Consider the following 19020-nt stretch of genomic DNA (forward strand, 5'->3'; position numbering starts at 1 on the left):
GAAGGGGTTATTGCAATTTGAAAACTCCAGTAAACTGTAATTTTTGGACATTTGACCAAGATTATTTTGGTTTTTGAAAATATTAAAGAGATTAATATTCCCTGGAATATTCCCTTTTGGGGTAAGCGTTAAACCTTTCCTTAAATGTCTTTCTTTAAGTTTCGTATTGAGCACGTGGGTAGTATTCGGAAAGTGGGAAACAGTATCTTGCATGGACAAAAAGCTGTAAATGGTATTCTACAATTTCACGCGATTAACCTTAGCGGTCGACACGTAGCACAAAAAAACTATTTTTATCACACGTTCTCGACTTGATATCGGTCGTACAAGAATCTACGTGAGATTGCGCGACAGCCGTTCGATTGGACGGGTCACATCGACGGTGGAGATCGTCTGGGTTAGTTGGTGAGCAGACGACACAATATCCATTGGATCGAGCAAGATAGATCGATGGTGGAGATTCTGCTATTTGAAATGATTCCGATGTATACGTGGGCCCTTAACCCACATGTCCACACACGAATTGTGTAATGATGCAGCTTTGCTGCATCAAAGTGGTATAAAGTGTCGATGCCAACATAACCGCCAGTTGCAAACAATGTACACGTGGTTGCATGTTAACTAACCGCCAGCTCTACCGAGGATTATCCCTAACCGTCAGGATTATACCACCTCATATGCGTGCCCAAACAGTTATTGTAATGGCTCACCTTTGACGGTCAACTTGGCAGAGCGGTTAAAAAGGCAGTTATGCTAATTTTAACTGGAGTTAGGTGCAGTTCACCAAATTTGGTGGAGTATCCCTAGGGGATATTGATTAAATGCACTCCAGGAGCAGTTTTCGACCAGAGGGGGAGAGAGAGTGAAAAAAGAGGATAGCTATGCTAATTGGAGCCTTCTGAAGCCAATGGAATAGTCCAAAGAAGCTGAGGAAGTCATCTTCATAGATATTTTCATCCAGGGAGATTTTGGAGGTCAGGGCCACCAAGGGTTGGAGGCAGTTGTAGGAGCTACCAATACTCATTCTCAATGAACCAACAATCATTCATGACTGTAATGAGCCTTCTAAATCCATTGTAGGGATTTTCAAAAGCATTTGAAGACTTCTAAAGGCTGAGATGCTATAGGGAAGTTTCAGGTAGCCCAGTGCCAACCGTGGAGGAAGGCCTAGTTTGGGGATGCAGTGCTCATTTTGAGCAAATGATCAGTCTATTTTCTATGTCTAATATGTGTTGGAGACAGTAGATGAGGTTTTAGTGACAGTTGAAGAATTATGAAGGAGTTAGTGCCATCAAGAAGCTCAGGGTAGCTCAAAGCACTGACTGAAAGAATCAAGTCTAAGGGAGCTTAGATCTGTTTGCAGAGTGATGACAACCATGACAGGGATATAGATGGTATTCTAAGCCCATTGGTTCAGTTCAGTAACCTTTGGAGTTAAGTGTGGAACTTGTAAAAGAAACTTTGCCATAATCCCAAAGAGCCAAGTCAAGATGACAAAAGCTCAAGGAGACGTAGCCCACAATATTCGGGTGAACTCCTAGATTAAATTTGTTGTTATGTGTGGATGTTTATTTGCTGCATTATATGGTTGTTATATGTGTTTAATATCAGTAGAAATAAATGGACTTAAAGCACTTAAACAGTTAAAAAAAACACACACATGTTTCAAGTATTTAATTCCGCAAATGTCATAGATAATCTAGATCATTTATTTGTTTAATTGAGTGGGAGGTTCTTGTAAGCATAACAAGTTATCAAACCCCCATTTCAGATCACCTGAGGATGATATGGTAGTAGGGCCGAGTGCCATGTGCAATTCGGATGGATGAGCAAAACCCCAAGTCACTTACAACGGGAAGACCGTGAAATGTAGGAGTTGAATGTTAAGTGGGACCCCATCCACATGGAGGGTGTGACGTCAGATGATGTCATTGTTGATCCTCGAACCCTGGTGTTTTTGGACAGAGCACATAGTAGAACGTATGAGATATAAGTCGCGGGGTGAATTTCCGTGTGGGACCCTGTTTGATGGGAAAAAGAGCTATGTGGCATGAAAGTGGTCAAATACTAATTAAGGGAGAGGCTGGCCCAAGTGCAGAGTTGGCATTGTTGATGCAACTCAGAAGAGTGTCTTTGGAGGTTTCAACTATGAGAAATGTTAATACCATGATGGATTTAACTCTCGAGGTGATGTGGTCATGGAGAGCCCACACCCATGTCCATTTAAATAAAAATCATATATAAATATATATATGGTGCATGTTCGCCTCATAAGGGGCTTGACATGTCTGAATGATTTGACAACTACTACCATGTGGCATAGAGAGGGGTTGACTGGGATTTCCATGTGGGGACCATGTAAGTACCACGTTGCAAGTCGGTGAGGTGGGGCTAATTAAATGGCTAATATTAGATGGCCATATCTTTTGATCTAGAGGTCGGATTGAGGAAAAAATTATATCGTTGGAATTGTCTTGACAAGATGAACACAATGATACTATCTATTTCAGATTTTGAATTAGTTGCAAGAGGTTGAAAATTTTAGAACCCATTTCCATGATGTGACTGTGGGAGTCGGGTCAGCGTAGTAACTGCCTCCTTCTAACCTTAGTTAGGGATGGGGGTAGTAGGGGGTATGTTGCACACACACATTGTAATTTTTAGATTATTTAACTAAGAAAGAGGGCTTTTACCTCCTCCATAGGCTATATTAGGGGGTTTCACTTAGGAAAATATTATTTTAATGTAAGAGGTAGTTGAGGCTATCTCATATATATATATAGAGACCCTTCCTCTCATTTTCTCTTGGCATTTGTAAGACATATTTCAAATTTTGAGGAAAAATATGAAGATGCTATGATGAAATCATTTATTCTTTGAGACAAGGGAATTATGGTTAGCTAAAGCAAAAAAAGGTTTATCTAATTCCCTTGATGACAATGGCTCCCTTGATTTGGAGGTCAACTTGTGGTTTTTTCCAAAGTTTTATGATGTGTACATTGTTCCAAACAAAGGGAGGCAACAACTATTTGAAGATGAAGCATTGGTGAAATAAGATCTTGTAAGCCCCCTTGTAAACAAAAACGTGTTAGGCATGGAAGAAAAATACCAATTTTTTTAGCTGAGTTTCCAAACCATGATGATGGGTTTGTTGTCAATAAAGGTGGATATGATGTTATTATTATAACTGAAGAAAGGTAGCCCAAAATTTGAAGAACATGAAGGAATTTTTGAAGAAGAGGATGAAACACATAGCAATGATCCTACTATTCCAAAACAACATTGGCATGATAGTTATCCTAGGAACATAAACCTAGACATTGATAGAAATAAATTTTGCAAAATAATCCAAAGTCATATTTCATGAGTTTTGAGTGCAGCCACATCATTTATAGCTATGAGTGTGATGTTATAGACCATCCCACTATTAGCTAGTAGACATATTTAAAATTTTGAGGAAAAACATGAAGATGTTATGCTGAAATTATTTATTCATTCCTTGGGACAAGGGAATTATGGTTGGATTAATCAAAAAAATGTCTATATAATGCCCTTGAAGACAATGACTCCCATGATTTGGAGGACAACTTGTGGTTTTTTCCAAAATTTGATGTGTATGTTGTTCAAACAAGGGGAGGCAACAACTATTTGAAGATCAATCATTTGTGAAATAAGATGTTGTAGGCCCCCTTGAAAATGAATATGTGCTAGGAATGGAAGAAAACTACCAAATTTTATTAATTTAGTTGCTAAAGCATGATGATGGGTTTATTGTTAATAAAGGTGGAGATGATGTTATTACTATTATAATTGAGGAAAGCAACCCAAAATTTGAAGAAGAGGAAGACATTGTTGAAGAAGAAAACGAAACCCATAGAAATGATCCTACAATTTAAAAAGAACAATTGTGTGATCGTTATCCTAAGAACACAAACTTGGACATAGATCTTGGTTGAATACAAATAATTTTTGAAAGGAAATCCAAAGTCATATTTCATGAATTTTGAGGGCAACGACATCATTGATAGCTATGTATGATGTTATAGACCATCCCACTGTCAAGGAATAGACTTATTTCAAATTTTGCAAAAAAACAAGACTATGCTATGATGAAATCATGTATTCCTTCCTTGGTACATGGGAATTATGGTTAGCTTAAGCAAAAAAATGTCTATCTAATGCCCTTGAAGACAATGGCTCCCCTAATTTGGAGGAAAAATTCTTGGTTTTTTCCAAAATTTGATGATGTATATGTTGTTACGAACAAGGGGAGGGAACAACTCTTTGAAGATGAAGAATTGGTGAAATAAGATCATGTAGGCCCCTTTGGAAACAAAGATCTGCTAGGCATGGAAGAAAAATACCAATGTTTTTTAGCTGAATTTCTAATCCATGGTGATGGGTTTGTTGTGAATAAAGGTGGAGATGATGTTGTTACTATTATAACTGAAGGAAGCAGCCTAGAAGCTGAAGAGGAGGAAGGGATTGCTAAAGAAGAACATGAAACACATAGAAATGATCCTACTATTCCAAAATAACACTTTCATGATAGTTATCCTAGTAGCACAAACTTGGACATACATTTTGGTGAATACAAATAAATTTTGCAAAAAAATCCAAAGTCATATTTCATGAGTTTTTAGGGAAGTTGCATCATTGACAACTATGAGTGTGATGTTATATACCATCCCACTATCAGAGAGTAGAAATATTTCAAATTTTGAGTAAAATCATGAAGATGCAATGATGAAATCATTTATTCCTTCCTTGGGAAAGGGAATTATGGTTGGCTTAAGCAAAAAAAACATCTACCTAATGACATTGATGACAATGGCTCCCCTAATTTGGAGGATAACTTGGATGAAAATGGCTCCCCTAATGACGTGAGCTCAACTCTTCTCCTTTGTGCAGCTTGGCGATGCTCACGAATGTTTTGTAGCTCCATGATCGCTTGCTAATCCTCCAACTGTTTGTTCCTCTACTCCAGATATTTCATGTTCCATTTGGCTCTTTCCAAATCAAGGGACAAGGTTTGAATCTCTGCTTGCTGCTCCTGGATGATCTCTTTAAGCTGTGCACTTGTCGAATCTGTATCTGTATCGTCATCATGAAGGAGAACAAATTCGGTCTCTCATTCACCTGATGGCTCACCTGAAGGCCCCTCATCCTGCATTGGCTCCTTACTTCTGTCCTGTACCTGTGATGCTAATGGAGGAAGCAAGGCCCCTTCCACCCTGGGTGGAGATAACACTCACTTTGCTGCTGCAAACAAATGTCTAGCACCACTCTGATATGTTATGAAAACTGGCATAGTAGTGGTCTCATGGCGCTCATAACGATGAGAAGGGTCACCCTCATGGTTAACCTCTGTTAATACCTGTGAAATGCTGAAGAGGTCACGAGAGATGAAGTCATCCCAAGTAATGCCCTGCAATCCCAACTGATGATCCACCAAAATCTTAATAAGAGCAAAGTGATACACACTGTTAAGTTTCTGCTGAGGGGTCTTATGCTGCATGAAGGTGTTCATCCTCTCTATGTTCCTGCAAATGAAAAATGGGAGAGGTTCATCATCCGCACCCTGGTAAAGTGCATGAGCAACCTGATGTGGTAGGCATATAGACGAGAGAACCTCCCCTCATAGCTGAAGTACTTCATGATCCATTTCATGAGCGGGGCATATTCATCTCTAAAATATCTGAATGGAAAGACTCTTGTGAGCTGCCTCAAGAATCTAGCCTTAATGTAAGGCTCATAATGTTGCCTATCCACCTTCTTTTTCTTGTGTCACTGTTCTCCAACATTCGGTATGTCGGTTTCCATTGAGATAGTTTCGGGTGTTAATGTGAAGGTGACCCCGGCCAAGATAGACTGACCTCCATGTAGGTGAAGCACAAAAAGACGGGCCAACTCATGATGAACTCTAACATTAGCCACCCTTTGACAAAATTCAAAACATGATAGATGCTGGAAGCATGACATGGCAAGAGGGTAGGCCTGCAATTCAGTGAGGGTGGTTGGCTCATCCCTAACATGTTTGCCACTCTTGTGATGTCTCCTGGGAGCCTGTTCTTCTGAGGATGAATCACTTTGTGTCTCCATCTCATACTCTGATGAATGCTCAGATGCCATGACTGCTGTGTGTACTGTACTTGGGCTGCCCTTTGATGATGGTGTGAAACTAGGTGTTGTTGTGATATCTGCCACCAAGGGGAAAAATGAAAAAAAAGGGAGTATTAGGAGGGGAATAATATGATGGGAATAGGGGTTATGGGGAGAGGTTTTGTTTAGGGATATATAGGAGGGTTTGGGGATTTGATAGGGTAGGGTTTTGGGGTTTTGATAAGGTAGGGTTTTGGGGTTTATATTGACCAAAGAGTGGAGGGATAAGGAATAGGGGTTTGATAATATTTTAGGGTAGGGAGAATAGGAAAGAATGGGATAGGAGGAATAGGGAAAAATGGTAAGAAAGGGAAAATGAGGGGTGATAACGGAACCTTGGCATCAACACCACAATTATGCAACCCTAGAAACAATGGCTTTTGGTGTTTTCTTGTGGTTGGTTTTATGATTTTTGTTACAATTAAACATAGCCATGAACCACCATAACATTCACAAAATTTGATGAGCAAGCCATGATATAGAGCCTACCTGTTGATTTGCGGGGTTTCATAGGCAACTTGAGGCAATTTGGCACGGTTTCGGTCCTTTGTGGGTGTGCGCCGCACGCCATACCCAATGCGTCGGACTCGTTGTGTGCACCGCGCCCGTAGAAATTTTGCAATGTGGGGCGGCTCTGTGTGCGCCGCACTCTGTGTGTGCGCCGCGCCCCTCTGTGTGTGCACCGCGCTCTAGAAAACGACTCCCACTCACTCTTAAACACGCACTTTGCTCTCCTAATCACTTTGTAACGTTTCTCTATGACCTTGATTTGCACAATGACCTTGTTTGCTTGTGGAAACCTCTATTTAAAGGCTTTGAAGTCATGGGTTTAATTTTTTCTTCTCCAAAAACCCACTTTGCTAGTGTTTCATTTTGGCTTTTTTCAGTGACTTAAAGCAACACTTGAATTTCTCTTTTCCCTTTGAAATCTTAGGTCAAATGATGAAGTTTTCGGCACTCTTTGCGGGGATTGCATGATAGGGCATTTTGCCACGGAAACCATGACTGCACCTGAAGAAATCAAATGACGATTTTTTTGAAAATTTTATCACAAATGACACTGTTTGACTTTTCTTCAAAACAAAGTTTTGAAGGATAGTCGAAATTTGTCCACATGACGATGAAACTCTTTGAATCATAACTTTGTAAGGGCCTCCCTCTGGTCTGCATGGCTTTATTGGACATGGTTGAAAGCCAAATTGACTAATCCCTAGACCTAATGACTGAAAATGACTCTTGTCCATTAAAGGATCGAACATTGACTGTCATGGACTTTAGTGAACCTTGACAAAAGACCTGAGCCAGCAGGTGCCAGACATGAGGGGAACTGACTAACAAGACCTTTTCCGTCAGATTATGGCATGCCCCTAGCAGAATGCAGCTGAGTGAATGGAGCGAGACGCCTAAAAATGAAATGTAAGAAAGAGTTTTGATCTCTGACGGAGGACTGACAAGACCGACTCTAAAACTTGTGAGGGCATGATAGCTAAGGAGTGTCAGGGAATTCCAAGGAATGAAAAGGCATGCTAATACATGTCAGACAATGTCAATGCATGCTGAGGAGTGTTAGGGAATGCCAGTGTAACACAAGGGAGAACTAGGTCAAAATGCTTGGAAATGAACGAATAAGAGTGTGTGCCAAGGATTGTCAGTGAATTCCATTTGTTCCAAGGATGAAGTTTTTAGGAGAAGTTTAGAATAATAATTGCAAGAGGCAAGCCTATGGTTGTGATAAGGTGTGGACAAAGTAGTTTCAAAGAGAGGGAGACTTTGGGTTAGGCAAAGCATTGTTTTTCCAATGACTTGGCTGGGTTCCCAAGTCACAAAAAAAGTAAGGCTATCTATGAGGGCATGACGACTAGGGAGTACCATGGTGTTCCAAGGAATTCCAAGAAGTACTAACACATGCTAGACAGTTCCAGGGCATGTTAGGCATGCTAAGACATGCCAAGTGTTAAGGCATGCCAAGATGTGCCAGGCACTAGGGTGTGCAGCCAATGCATTCTAGGGTGTGTTAGGTCCAAGTGCCAAGGAAACACAAGGGAACACTAGTTTAAAATGCATGGAAATGAATGAATAAGAGTGTGACAGGGAGTTTCAACGATTTCTAGGTGTATTTGGTGTCAAGGAGTGCCAAAGCATGTCAAGGAATGCAGTGGATGCTAAAACGTGCCACATAGTGCCAGGGATTGTTAGATGTGCCATGTTTTATGGCATGTCAAGATGTAAACTATGTTACTTAGTTGTTTTATGACCACAGTTGGATGTGAGCCCTGTATTCATAACTTGTTAAGTTATATGATTTGATATTTGACATGAGTATCCTAAGATGAGTTATAGGAAGTTCTTAGGTGAACAAGGAATAGTCTAGTTGTAGTAACTGTAACTTGGCCAAGCTGTTGTAGTCCAGGCAGGTTTTAGTTGGGTTCCCAAGTTGCAAAAAAGGTAAGGGTATTTTTGAGGGCATGATAGTTAAAGAGTGTCAGGGTGTGATAAGGAATGAAAATGTGTTCTAACAAATGCGAGACAATGTCAATGCATGTCGAGGAGTTTTGGGGAGTGTCAGGACATCACAAGGGATAACTAGGTCAAAATGCATGGAAATGAATGAATAAGAGTGTGTATTAGGGAGTGTCAGTGAATTCCAGGTGTCCCAAGGACGAAGTATGTTAGGAGAATTTTAGAATAGGACTCGTAGGAGGCAAGCTTACAATTGCAATAAGGGGATGGACAAATCATTTTTAGAGAAATGGGGACTTTGTGCTATGCAAAACTCTATTTTTAAAATGAATTGGTTGGGTTCCCAAGTCGCAAAAAATTAAGGCTATCTATAAGGGCATGACAATTAGGGAGTGCCAAGGTGTGCAAGGAATGCCAAGAAATGATAACAAATGCTAGACAGCTCCAAGGAATTTTCGGAATGATGCTGAGACATGCCAATTGCTAAGGCATAATAATATGTGCCAGGTGTTAGGGTGTGGTACCAACGCATTCTAGGGAGTGTTAGGGAGTGCTAGGGAAACACAAGGAAGCACTAGTTTCAATTGCATGGACATGAATGAATAATAATGCGTGATTGGGAGTGTTAGTGAGTTCCAATGTGCTAAGGAGGGAGTGACAAGGTATGTAAGGCAATGCCAAGCCATGCTAGAGTGCTATGTAAGAATGCCAAGATGTACCAAGTGCCAAGGTGTGCCAATGTGTGCTAAGAAATATTAGTGAGTGCTAGGGAAACTTGAGGGAGCACTAGGTCAAACTGCATGGAAATGAATGAATACAAGTGTGTGACACATAGTATGAGTGAGTTCCAAGTGTGCTAAGGAGGGAGTGACATGGTATGCTAAGAAGTACTAAGGCATGTTAGTGTGTCACGACAGCATGCGGCCAAGATGTGTCAGGTTCCAGGATGTGCCAACACGTGCTAGGAAGTGTTAGGGAGTGCAAGGGAAGAAAAAGGGAGAACTAGATCAAATTAATGCATGGAAATGAATGAATAAGAGTTTGTGATAGGAAGTGTTAGTGAGTTTTGGGTGTGCTAAGGAGGGAGTGACAAGGTATTTTAGGCATTGTTAAGGCATACTAGTGGCCATGGAAACATGTCAAGATGTGCTAGTTTCCAGGGTGTTCCAATGCATGCTAGGGAGTGTTTGTGAGTACTAGGGAAAAACAAGGGAGCACTAGTCTCAAATGCATGTAAATGAATGAATAATAGTGTGACAAGGAGTGTGAGCGAGTTCTAGGTGTGCTAAGGAGTGAGCAATAAGGTATAAAGGGAGTGACAAGGTTGAAACCAAGGTTCAAACTAGTGCTCCCTTGTGTTTATCTAGAACTCACTAACACTCCTTGGCATGCATTGTACACGCTTGGAAATTGGCACATCTTTGCATGTCGCCCTAGCACTCTAGCATTCCTTGTCACTCACTCCTTAGCACACCTAGAAATCGTTTCAATTGCATAGAAATGAATGAATAACAATGTGTGAAAGGGAGTGTTAGCGAGTTCCAATGTGCTAAGGAGGGAGTGACACAGTATGTTAGGCAGTGCCAAGCCATGCTAGAGTGCTACGGAAGGATGCCAAGATGTACCAAGTGCCAAGGTGTGCCAATGTGTGCTAAGGAATATTAGCGAGTGCTAGGGAAAATCGAAGGAGTAGTAGGTGAAAATGCATGGAAATGAATGAATAAGAGTGTGTGACATGGAGTGTCAGTGAGTTCCAAGTGTGCTAAGGAGGGAGTGACATGGTATGCTAGGAATTACTAAGGCATGTTAGAGTGTTAGGGCAACATGTGGCTAAGATGTGCTAGGTGACAAGGTGTGCCAACACGTGCTAGGAAGTGTTAGGGAATGCAAGTAAAACACATGGGAGAACTAAATCAAATTAATGCATGGAAATGAATGAATAAGAGTTTGTGACATGAAGTGTCAGTGAGTTTCAGGTGTGCTAAGGAAGGATATGCTAGGAATTGCTAAGGCATCCTAGAGGTCAAGGAAACATGCCGAGATGTGCTAGTTGCCACAATGTGCCAATGCATGCCACAGTGTTTGGGAGTGCCAAGGAAAAACAAGGGAGAACTAGTATCAAATGCATGTAAACAAATGAATAAGAGTGTGTGACAGGGATTGTGAGCAAGTTATAGGTGTGCTAACGAGTGAGTGACAAGGAATGCTAGAGTGTAAGGGCAACATGCAAAGATGTGTCAAGTGCCAAGGGTGTGCAATGCATGTCAGGGAGTGTTAGGGAGTTCTAGAGAAACAAAAGGGAGCACTTGTTTCAACCTTGCCACTCCCTTTATACCTTGTCAAACATCTTTTTTGAGTGCAAAACTTGAGGAAAGGTTTGCATCTCAAGAGATTTGATCCCTCTTGACGCTTGATAGATTCGAGTTAAGATGGATCTAGTCTAGTTTCAGTTATGTGGAGCCAAGGAAAACTATCAAATATATGATTAATTTTATCAATAATATTAAATACATCTAATAATAATAGAATCATTTTAAATATGCTAAATATATCTTAGATTAATATGGTCAATTTAATTTTAAATTTTCTTAGTTACCTCACTTTGTTGAGATGATAAATATTGTTAATAACTTTAATGATGCAAAACTGATGAAATAAAATTTTTGAATCCAAAGTGACAATCTAATAGTGTTGAATGATATAAAATGTGAATAGTAAAAATATCGTCAATTACAAATAGTCTTCATTGTGGTTAATATCAAACTATTTTCTTCTAATATACTCCTCTCTTTCAAGTCCTCTCTCTCCCTTTCTCTCCTACCTCCCTCTCTCTTCCCCCATCTCTCTCTCTCTCTCTCTCTCTTCCCTCCAATCCTCTCTCTTCCCCCATCACTCTCCTTCTCTCTCTCATCCTTCCTCTCTCTCCCTTTCTCTCCTACCTTCCTCTATCTTCTCACATCACTCTCACTCTCTCTCTTTCTCTCTGCCCCCCCCCTCTCTCTCTCTCTCCCCCCCCTTCTCTCTCTCTCTCCCCCCCCCCTCTCTCTCTCATTGTCCACCACTCTTCTATCTTCCACCATCACTCTCTCTCTCTCTCTCTCTCTCTCTCCAACTATGTTACTATATCCCTCCCTCTCTCCTTCTCTCTCCTTCTTTGTCTCGTTATCTCACCCCTAAACATACATACTCTCTCTCCATCTCTCCCTTGCAACTCCCTCTCTCTCTCCGCTTCTTACTCTCTATGTCTTTCTTCTTCCCTCCATATCCCCCTCTCCAACTCCATCTCTCTATCCCTCCCTCTCTCCTCCTCTCTCTCGTCCCTCCACTTTCTCCCTTTCTCTCCTAACTTCCTCTCTCTTCCCCCATCTCTCTCTCTCTCTCTCTCTCTTCAATCCTCTGAGTATCTCCGTCCTTCTCTCCTTCTCTCTGCGCCCTCCATATTTGTGTCTCCATCTCCCTCTCTTACCCTTCTCTACCTCTCTCAGTCCTTTCCCTCTCCCTCTCTTCATTCCTCCTCTCATCTCTCCTTCAATTTATCTCCATCTCTCCATCTCTCCACCTCTATCACTCTATATCTTTGTTCTTCCCTCCCATATATATCTAGAGTTAAAATATATCATGATATATTAATATATATATATATAATAGAACAAATTTAATATTCGATTAATTCAAAGTCATTAAATTTAATAATATTAATATTATAATATATTAATATGAATATAGATTTAATAATAATAATAATAATATCAATCTTTTCATATTAATATTATTTTTTTTCATGGTATTAATAATAATTTGGCCCATGGTATTTGGCCCATAGGCTTCACCTAAATAAAACCTTTTTTTTGAATGTTTGTACATATAAAGTGGATTATGGAGTAAATATAAAAAGAGGTTTTATCTATTTACCATAACACTGGTTTATTTATATTTTTATTTATTTACCATTATGATACCTCTCTATACCTCTTTTATAAATATGGTATTTGGCCCATGACATTTACCCCATGGCATTAAAATAGTATTTGGCCATAGGCTTCATCTAAATAAAACCTCTCTTTTCAATTTTAGTAAATATAAAGAGGTTTATGGATTAATATAAAAAAAAGTTTTATTTATTTCATACATTTAGTTCATTTATATCTTTATTTATTTACCATACCTATGGTAAATATAAAAATAAATTTTATTTATTTATCATACCTAAAGTTTATTTACATCTCTTTTTTGAGCGTTGATAAACCTCTTTATATTTTAAATTTATATTGTATTTACTAATAATAATAATAATAAATTAGATAAAAAATATTAAATAATAAACCTTGCATATTAAATATTTAAGTTTACTTTTACATGTTTAGGTGTTTACCCTTTTAATTAACATCTACCCTTTTAAGTTTAGATATTTAGATGAAATCTACCCATACTGATGTGTAATCCCCTCTCTAGACAAATATTACATTATCTGTATTAATATTATTATTATAACAAATATATTATGAATAGTTTTACTGAGGATGGAATTCCCGCGGGCTAGGGTTTTGTCTTCATGCTGACGGCCACCTACGCAAGGTTTGATCTCGTCATTTGGTTTGCTCACAGCGTTGGATGGGTCATTTTTTATATCCATTCCTGCTGAGAGGCGATGGGATTTTCAAAGATGGCGAAGTGGATAACTTCACTGCTAGGTTTTGCTCCATGATTGATTACTGTAACAAAATTTTTATACCAGAGTATAGTATTGTGATTGAGTATTTAGTAGAAAATATGGTATTGATAAGCTTTAGCATTATAAAGGAACTTATTTACTTGATAACAAGTTATATATAGAGGGTAATTTATAGTATATTATCAATATTAATTTTACAATGAATATATTTGGATCCATGTAATTGTAATAGTAGAATAAGTCGGGCAATTGTAGAGTTTACGCTTCTGTGATTCACATTAAGTTTACAAAAAAAAGTTTACAAAAAAAATTGGGCAAAGATCACATGAGACATCATTTGTCGATGCTTTTCGAACCAACCAGTGTGGTTCATGGTCAAGACAAGTTGAAGAAACAGATCCAGCCTACTCTACAAGTCGGTCAATTGTTAACTACTTTTTATTAATAAAACTATGTCATTTTTTTCAACCGAAGAGGATATGTCATTTGACAATGAAAGGTCGCCTAGTTTATGAAGATCACTCGTACATATAATCCATAGATTGTCAAATCCGAAGCATAAGCCGCACGCTCTCTCTGTGTTATGTTTGGAGACTTCTTGAGCAGAAATGTTTGGAGACTTCTTGAGCAGAGAATTAACCGGGAATCCCGAGCTTCCCCGCGTTCAAGCTGAGATTTATTTTATTGAAAATCAACTGGAGCGTTGTTGATTGAAAATGGAAACAGAAAGAGAAAGAAAAACGAAAAAAAGGGAAGATCCGCAGGTTTGCTCATTGTGGTGGTCTCAATTGCCCAACAATCTCAAGGAGGAGGTGTTGGCATGGTTGCCACTGGAAAGGCTGTGTAGATATTGCGGCGTCTGTAAAGAGTGGAATGCTCTCTTTTCATCCACACAATTTATATCTCATTATTGGGTTGCCGCACCTCCCAACAAAACACCACGCCTTGTATTGCAGCATGAGACACAATCATTGGATTTTACGGCATACTGCTTCTTCACAAACACCTGGAAAACACTATCGTTTGCCTTCTTAAGGCAAAAGTATGACGTCCTCGCCATTTGGGTCCACGGATGGGCCGCAGGCCTTTTCTTGGTGTCCATCTTTGATCGTGCACAATTTGAAACCGTGTATGCTGTCTGCAATCCTCTTAGAGGGACGTCGTTACAACTTCCCAAGATGATGGATGGTGTTATTAGGGACATCAACATGGTGGCAGGGGAGGACACCTATAAAGTGATAGCCATAGTCAAGTCGATAGACCACAGACATAGAGTAGAAATTTTTGATTCGAGTTTGAAGTCATGGAGTACAGCCGGAAACGTGCCACAGAACTTCGTACGGCGGGCCCTGGAACTTGAAATGCCTGTTGTTTCTGAAAATAACTTGTACTGGAAGGCTGCGGTCACAGAATCTATGGGCTGGGGCATAGCAGGTTTCAATGTCCAAAATGGGACCTTCTTTTTCATACCGTTTGAGAAAGTGCATGATGTGCCGCCTTGGTTCGATGCCCTGTTCACTTGTGGGTCACGCGTGCTGGTAGCTTCATGTACATTCAATTTGGGTGGTGTTATTATATGGGAGATAGAGAGGCCCAATTTAGATCAGAGAGATGAGAGAGGGATCAGAGAAATTGCACGTATGCCACAATCTATTCTGGAACATTTTCAGAGAAAGGCTGCAGTCATTGAATATCCAGGTATCCGCCAGTTTGATTTTCAAGGAAGGAGAGATATGGTATACATCAGATATGAGTGTTATTGGGGTAACGAGTTACTTGTTTATAATTTATGTCAAAATACATGGACATGGCTTCCTACATGTCCAAGAGATCTTATACCTTTTTATATCAAAACCAATACCCCTCAATGTGGTCCATCTATGTTTGTCTTTGAACCAAGAGTGGATGTTAAGATTGAATAAATTGCAAATTTCTAAGTATTTCTTTTCACTGGTTTGGTTAAGCATTTTAAATATAGTAATGTGGTCATTTTATTTGGTATAATATTTTTTTAAATTATAAATAAGAATTATATATGATAATAATAATAAATTATTATAAATCTATCATTTATTTTAAATATTTAAATGTTTCAAGTTGGTAAGCATTAAAAAAAATATATTTAGCATTTTATGGTTGGCCCTGGATATGAGTAAAATGTATTTTAAATTGAACAATTTAAATGTAAATGTTTGCAATTTATAATAAAGGCAATAAAAGATTTATATGATCTCAAAATGTCTATATGATATTTTCATTCTTCTACAAAAGAATCAAAGCCCAACAACATGAAATTTTTGAAGTATGTGAAATGTTTAGGATGCAGCATCTATGAATGTGAAAAAATACGAGGTATTATTAAACATTTAAGCACATCAAAGTGAGTCAATACATGAAAAAGTGTCAATACTAGTAGATTTGGTTTCTTTTGATGACCACACCTCATAAATGAATCTTCCTTGCCTACCATATATATAAACCTCACAAATGTCAAGTTCATAGGATTTCAAACATTAAAATAGACCCTTTTTATGTGGTTGCTTTTGTTTCTTTTTGTTTAATTGTTGTTAATAACAATTAATTATCTTTTTCAATATTCAAATGACTATTCTAAATTATATTTAATTATTGAGCCTAGAGGGGTCATTCTATAGCCCTTCTCTTGTGTAAGTATATAACATGGAGTTGGCACATCTCCCTCTTAAATTAAAAATAAATATGCAATATCCTCTCTACTAAAACAACAAAAATAGTGTCCATCGTAATAAAAAAATAAAAATGGTTATTGTTTAGTCAATTGTCCAAATAATGTAATATAATTTCATGTAAATTAATTATGGGTGAAAAAATATTTTAATGTTGGGAATAGTATATTATCAAACACTTTCAATTCAACCTAATATTAATATTAGACCCTAATATTAATTTAACTCAGTGTTTATAAGAAAGAAAATGATTGAAGCATTGACTACCAATAATTCAATTAATTTATTTAATTTGTTGGCATCAAAATAGCATAACATTTCTATTTAATAATTAAATTAATTTTGGCATCAAAATGACACAACATTTGTAAATACTAATAACCAACATACCCTAACATGAATTTTTAAAGTTTAATAAATTTAATATTTGATATACTTATTAATATATTTAATAATAATATATTAATTAAGTACTAAGTAAGGACAAAAACTGAAAAAATAAAAAATTTACAAAAACATCAGGCCTATACTTTTCTGCCCTTCTTCTTTTCCACCCTACGCCAACCCTGTGAGTCAGGAGGGGGAACAATGATGGCCTGCGGGTGCTCTTGTATGTTCACTAGAGATTCTTTGTCAGATTTTGATCCTTCAGATCCATGAATTCGTTTATTGCCACTAAATTCCAGCTGTGGTATTTTCTGCTGTTGAATAAGGTCCTCCATTTGAGGGTTTGGTGCTTTTTCTTCCTGTGTGCCGTTATGTTCCATATTTGTATCAGGTTCCTCTTGGTTCACTGTATTCTCTGGCGTCTGCATATCCTCTTTTTCCCTCCAATCGATGTGCTGCCATCCATTCGGCTTTTTTGGTGTTCACTTTGGGGTCCTTCTTGCCCAGAGGGCAGGTGTTTTGAAGATGCCCTGTTTGCGTGCATCTAAGGCACCTGAATGCTGTATTTTCATAATCAAGCGGTTGTATCCTCTGTGTATTATTATAGTTCAATGTGATGTGATCAGGTAGCCCCAGACTTAGATCCACTTCTACACATATTCTAGCATAGGTGAATATTCCTTGGTTAATTATTTCTTCATTTGTTTTAAGGAATTTCCCCAAAGAATTTCCAATGGTTGATAAAACTTTTTCGTGCCAAAAATGTAGAGGGAGGTTATGTAGTCTCACCCAAACAGGAACTGTTGTTACTTTCATAGTATTTGCATCAAATTCAGGAAACCAGGGGATGGTGAAGAGGCCAGCCTTTCCCCAGAACCATGGCCCCTGATTGATAATGTCGTCACGTTCTTGTTCTGTTGGAAAGCGAACTATGAAGAAACCCTTTGAGCATAGATGAATTTCACAGTCAGGTGACCATGTTGAGAGGATCCAGTGATGCAAGGCATCTGATTTTGGCCAGAAACCATTAAATCTACATATAACAGCATGAGTGGCTAGATCAGTGTGTAGACTAGTTACCTCCGGTGAAGTTACTTGGATCGTTGAAGATTCCAATGTTTGTTCCACAATATAAGGACCTGGTAGTTCTGGTGCTGGTGCTGGTTTGGGTTGAATGTTTTCCCCTTTACCGTTCACCGCGTCCTTGAAGGAGCTTGTATTCTTTGAGTTGGACCCTTCACGAAAAGAGCCTGGAATCTGTGATCTGCTGGCTGCTGCACCTCCCCGAAGCCTCATGTTGACTATAATGTTAGATCCTGGCTTAATGTTGTAGTGGCCTATTGTCCAGTGATCTTGTATCGATCTGCCTTCTGAGAGCAGATGTTGGTATCCTTCCGGAAGGCCAATGTGATTGGCAATGATTTTCTTCAGTTTTGAGACTTTGTCTGAAGCTTGAACCCAGATTGGGGTTGATTTCCCAGAGGGGGGCTTTATAAAGATTTGGAACCATAGATCTGATGAGGATGCCTTCAGATCCTCTGTGTCTGCCTTATCCAGGTCCGATTTTATTAGATCTGGCGGGTTCCCACCTGTCTTCTGCCTGGATCTGGGCAGATCAGATAGATCCATCCCAGATCTGCCATATTTGTCCCGATCTATTATGGGGGAGGATAGATCAGCTGCATGCAGGTCCCTTTCTTTGTTTGCCGCTTCCGGTTCGATGTGATCCCAACCAGATTTTGCCTGATCTGTTGTGTATTGTGGCAGATCTGCTGTTTTCGGGCTCTTAACGTCCCCGTGTCCGAGCCTTCTCCCTCTCTTGACGTCGCAGGCGCCGGCGTTTCTGGTCTTCCTCTGCCCAGCCTTGGTGGCATTGCTCTTCGGGTCGGCTCCTTTGCCCCCTGTTTTTACCGTGTAAAATATGTTGCAGAAAAACCATGGGTAACAGGGCCGACTGGGCGGAGGACTTGTGGTTCAGTGCAAGCATGATGTTCGGCGAGGGCTCGAATCGCCGAGAGCGTAGCTGCTCCAGAGCCAATGCGAGCACCCGCGATCTCTATGGCATCGTCAGCAAGGACAGAGCACTGGACCGTGACAGCACGCTGACGCTCTTTCCGACCTAACAACGGTTTTTCGACTGGCGATCCCAGAACCTTTTTCTGCGATGAGTGGAAAACCCTCAAGGCAGCTCTTCCAGACTGGCCCGAAGTTCCCATACAACATCTGCCATTGCCAATTTCGACCCCGGGACGAACTTGCAATCCCGTTCTCTGCAGCATCGCCATTGCCATCTCCGTCCTAGGGTTTTCCAAGACTTGCTCCCCCATATTAAGTACTAAGTATTATATTTACAAATAAATTATTAATGAATTAATATTTTATGTTTTAATTAGCAAATTAATGTATGAATTCATATTTTAGTTTATCAAAATATTATATATAACATTTAAATTATAATTATTTAATTAAAAGTAATTAAAATTATTAAATTATAATATATATTAAATTATATTTTTATATAAAATTAGGTTAATTAAAATTTAACACCCTAAATAGAGTTTGACTATGTCACACCTCATGAACTTTGAAACATAAAATAATAAAAATTCAATTTACTATAAGACACATAAAACT

General features: G+C 39.0%; 1 protein-coding gene across 1 annotated transcript; it reads left to right on the plus strand.

The window, feature by feature from the left end:
• The first annotated feature begins 14010 nt into the window (after positions 1 to 14010).
• Positions 14011 to 15216, plus strand: LOC149164596 (F-box/kelch-repeat protein At5g15710-like). Its single transcript, XM_089429537.1, has one exon. It carries the CDS (start codon positions 14011 to 14013, stop codon positions 15214 to 15216), a length of 1206 nt encoding a protein of 401 aa, XP_089285663.1.
• The last annotated feature ends 3804 nt before the right edge of the window (positions 15217 to 19020 follow it).

This window comes from Pinus tabuliformis, chromosome 5_1 (assembly GCF_031772625.1).
Source record: "Pinus tabuliformis cultivar Carrire ecotype Pingquan chromosome 5_1, CPIR1, whole genome shotgun sequence".
NCBI lineage: Eukaryota > Viridiplantae > Streptophyta > Pinopsida > Pinales > Pinaceae > Pinus > Pinus tabuliformis.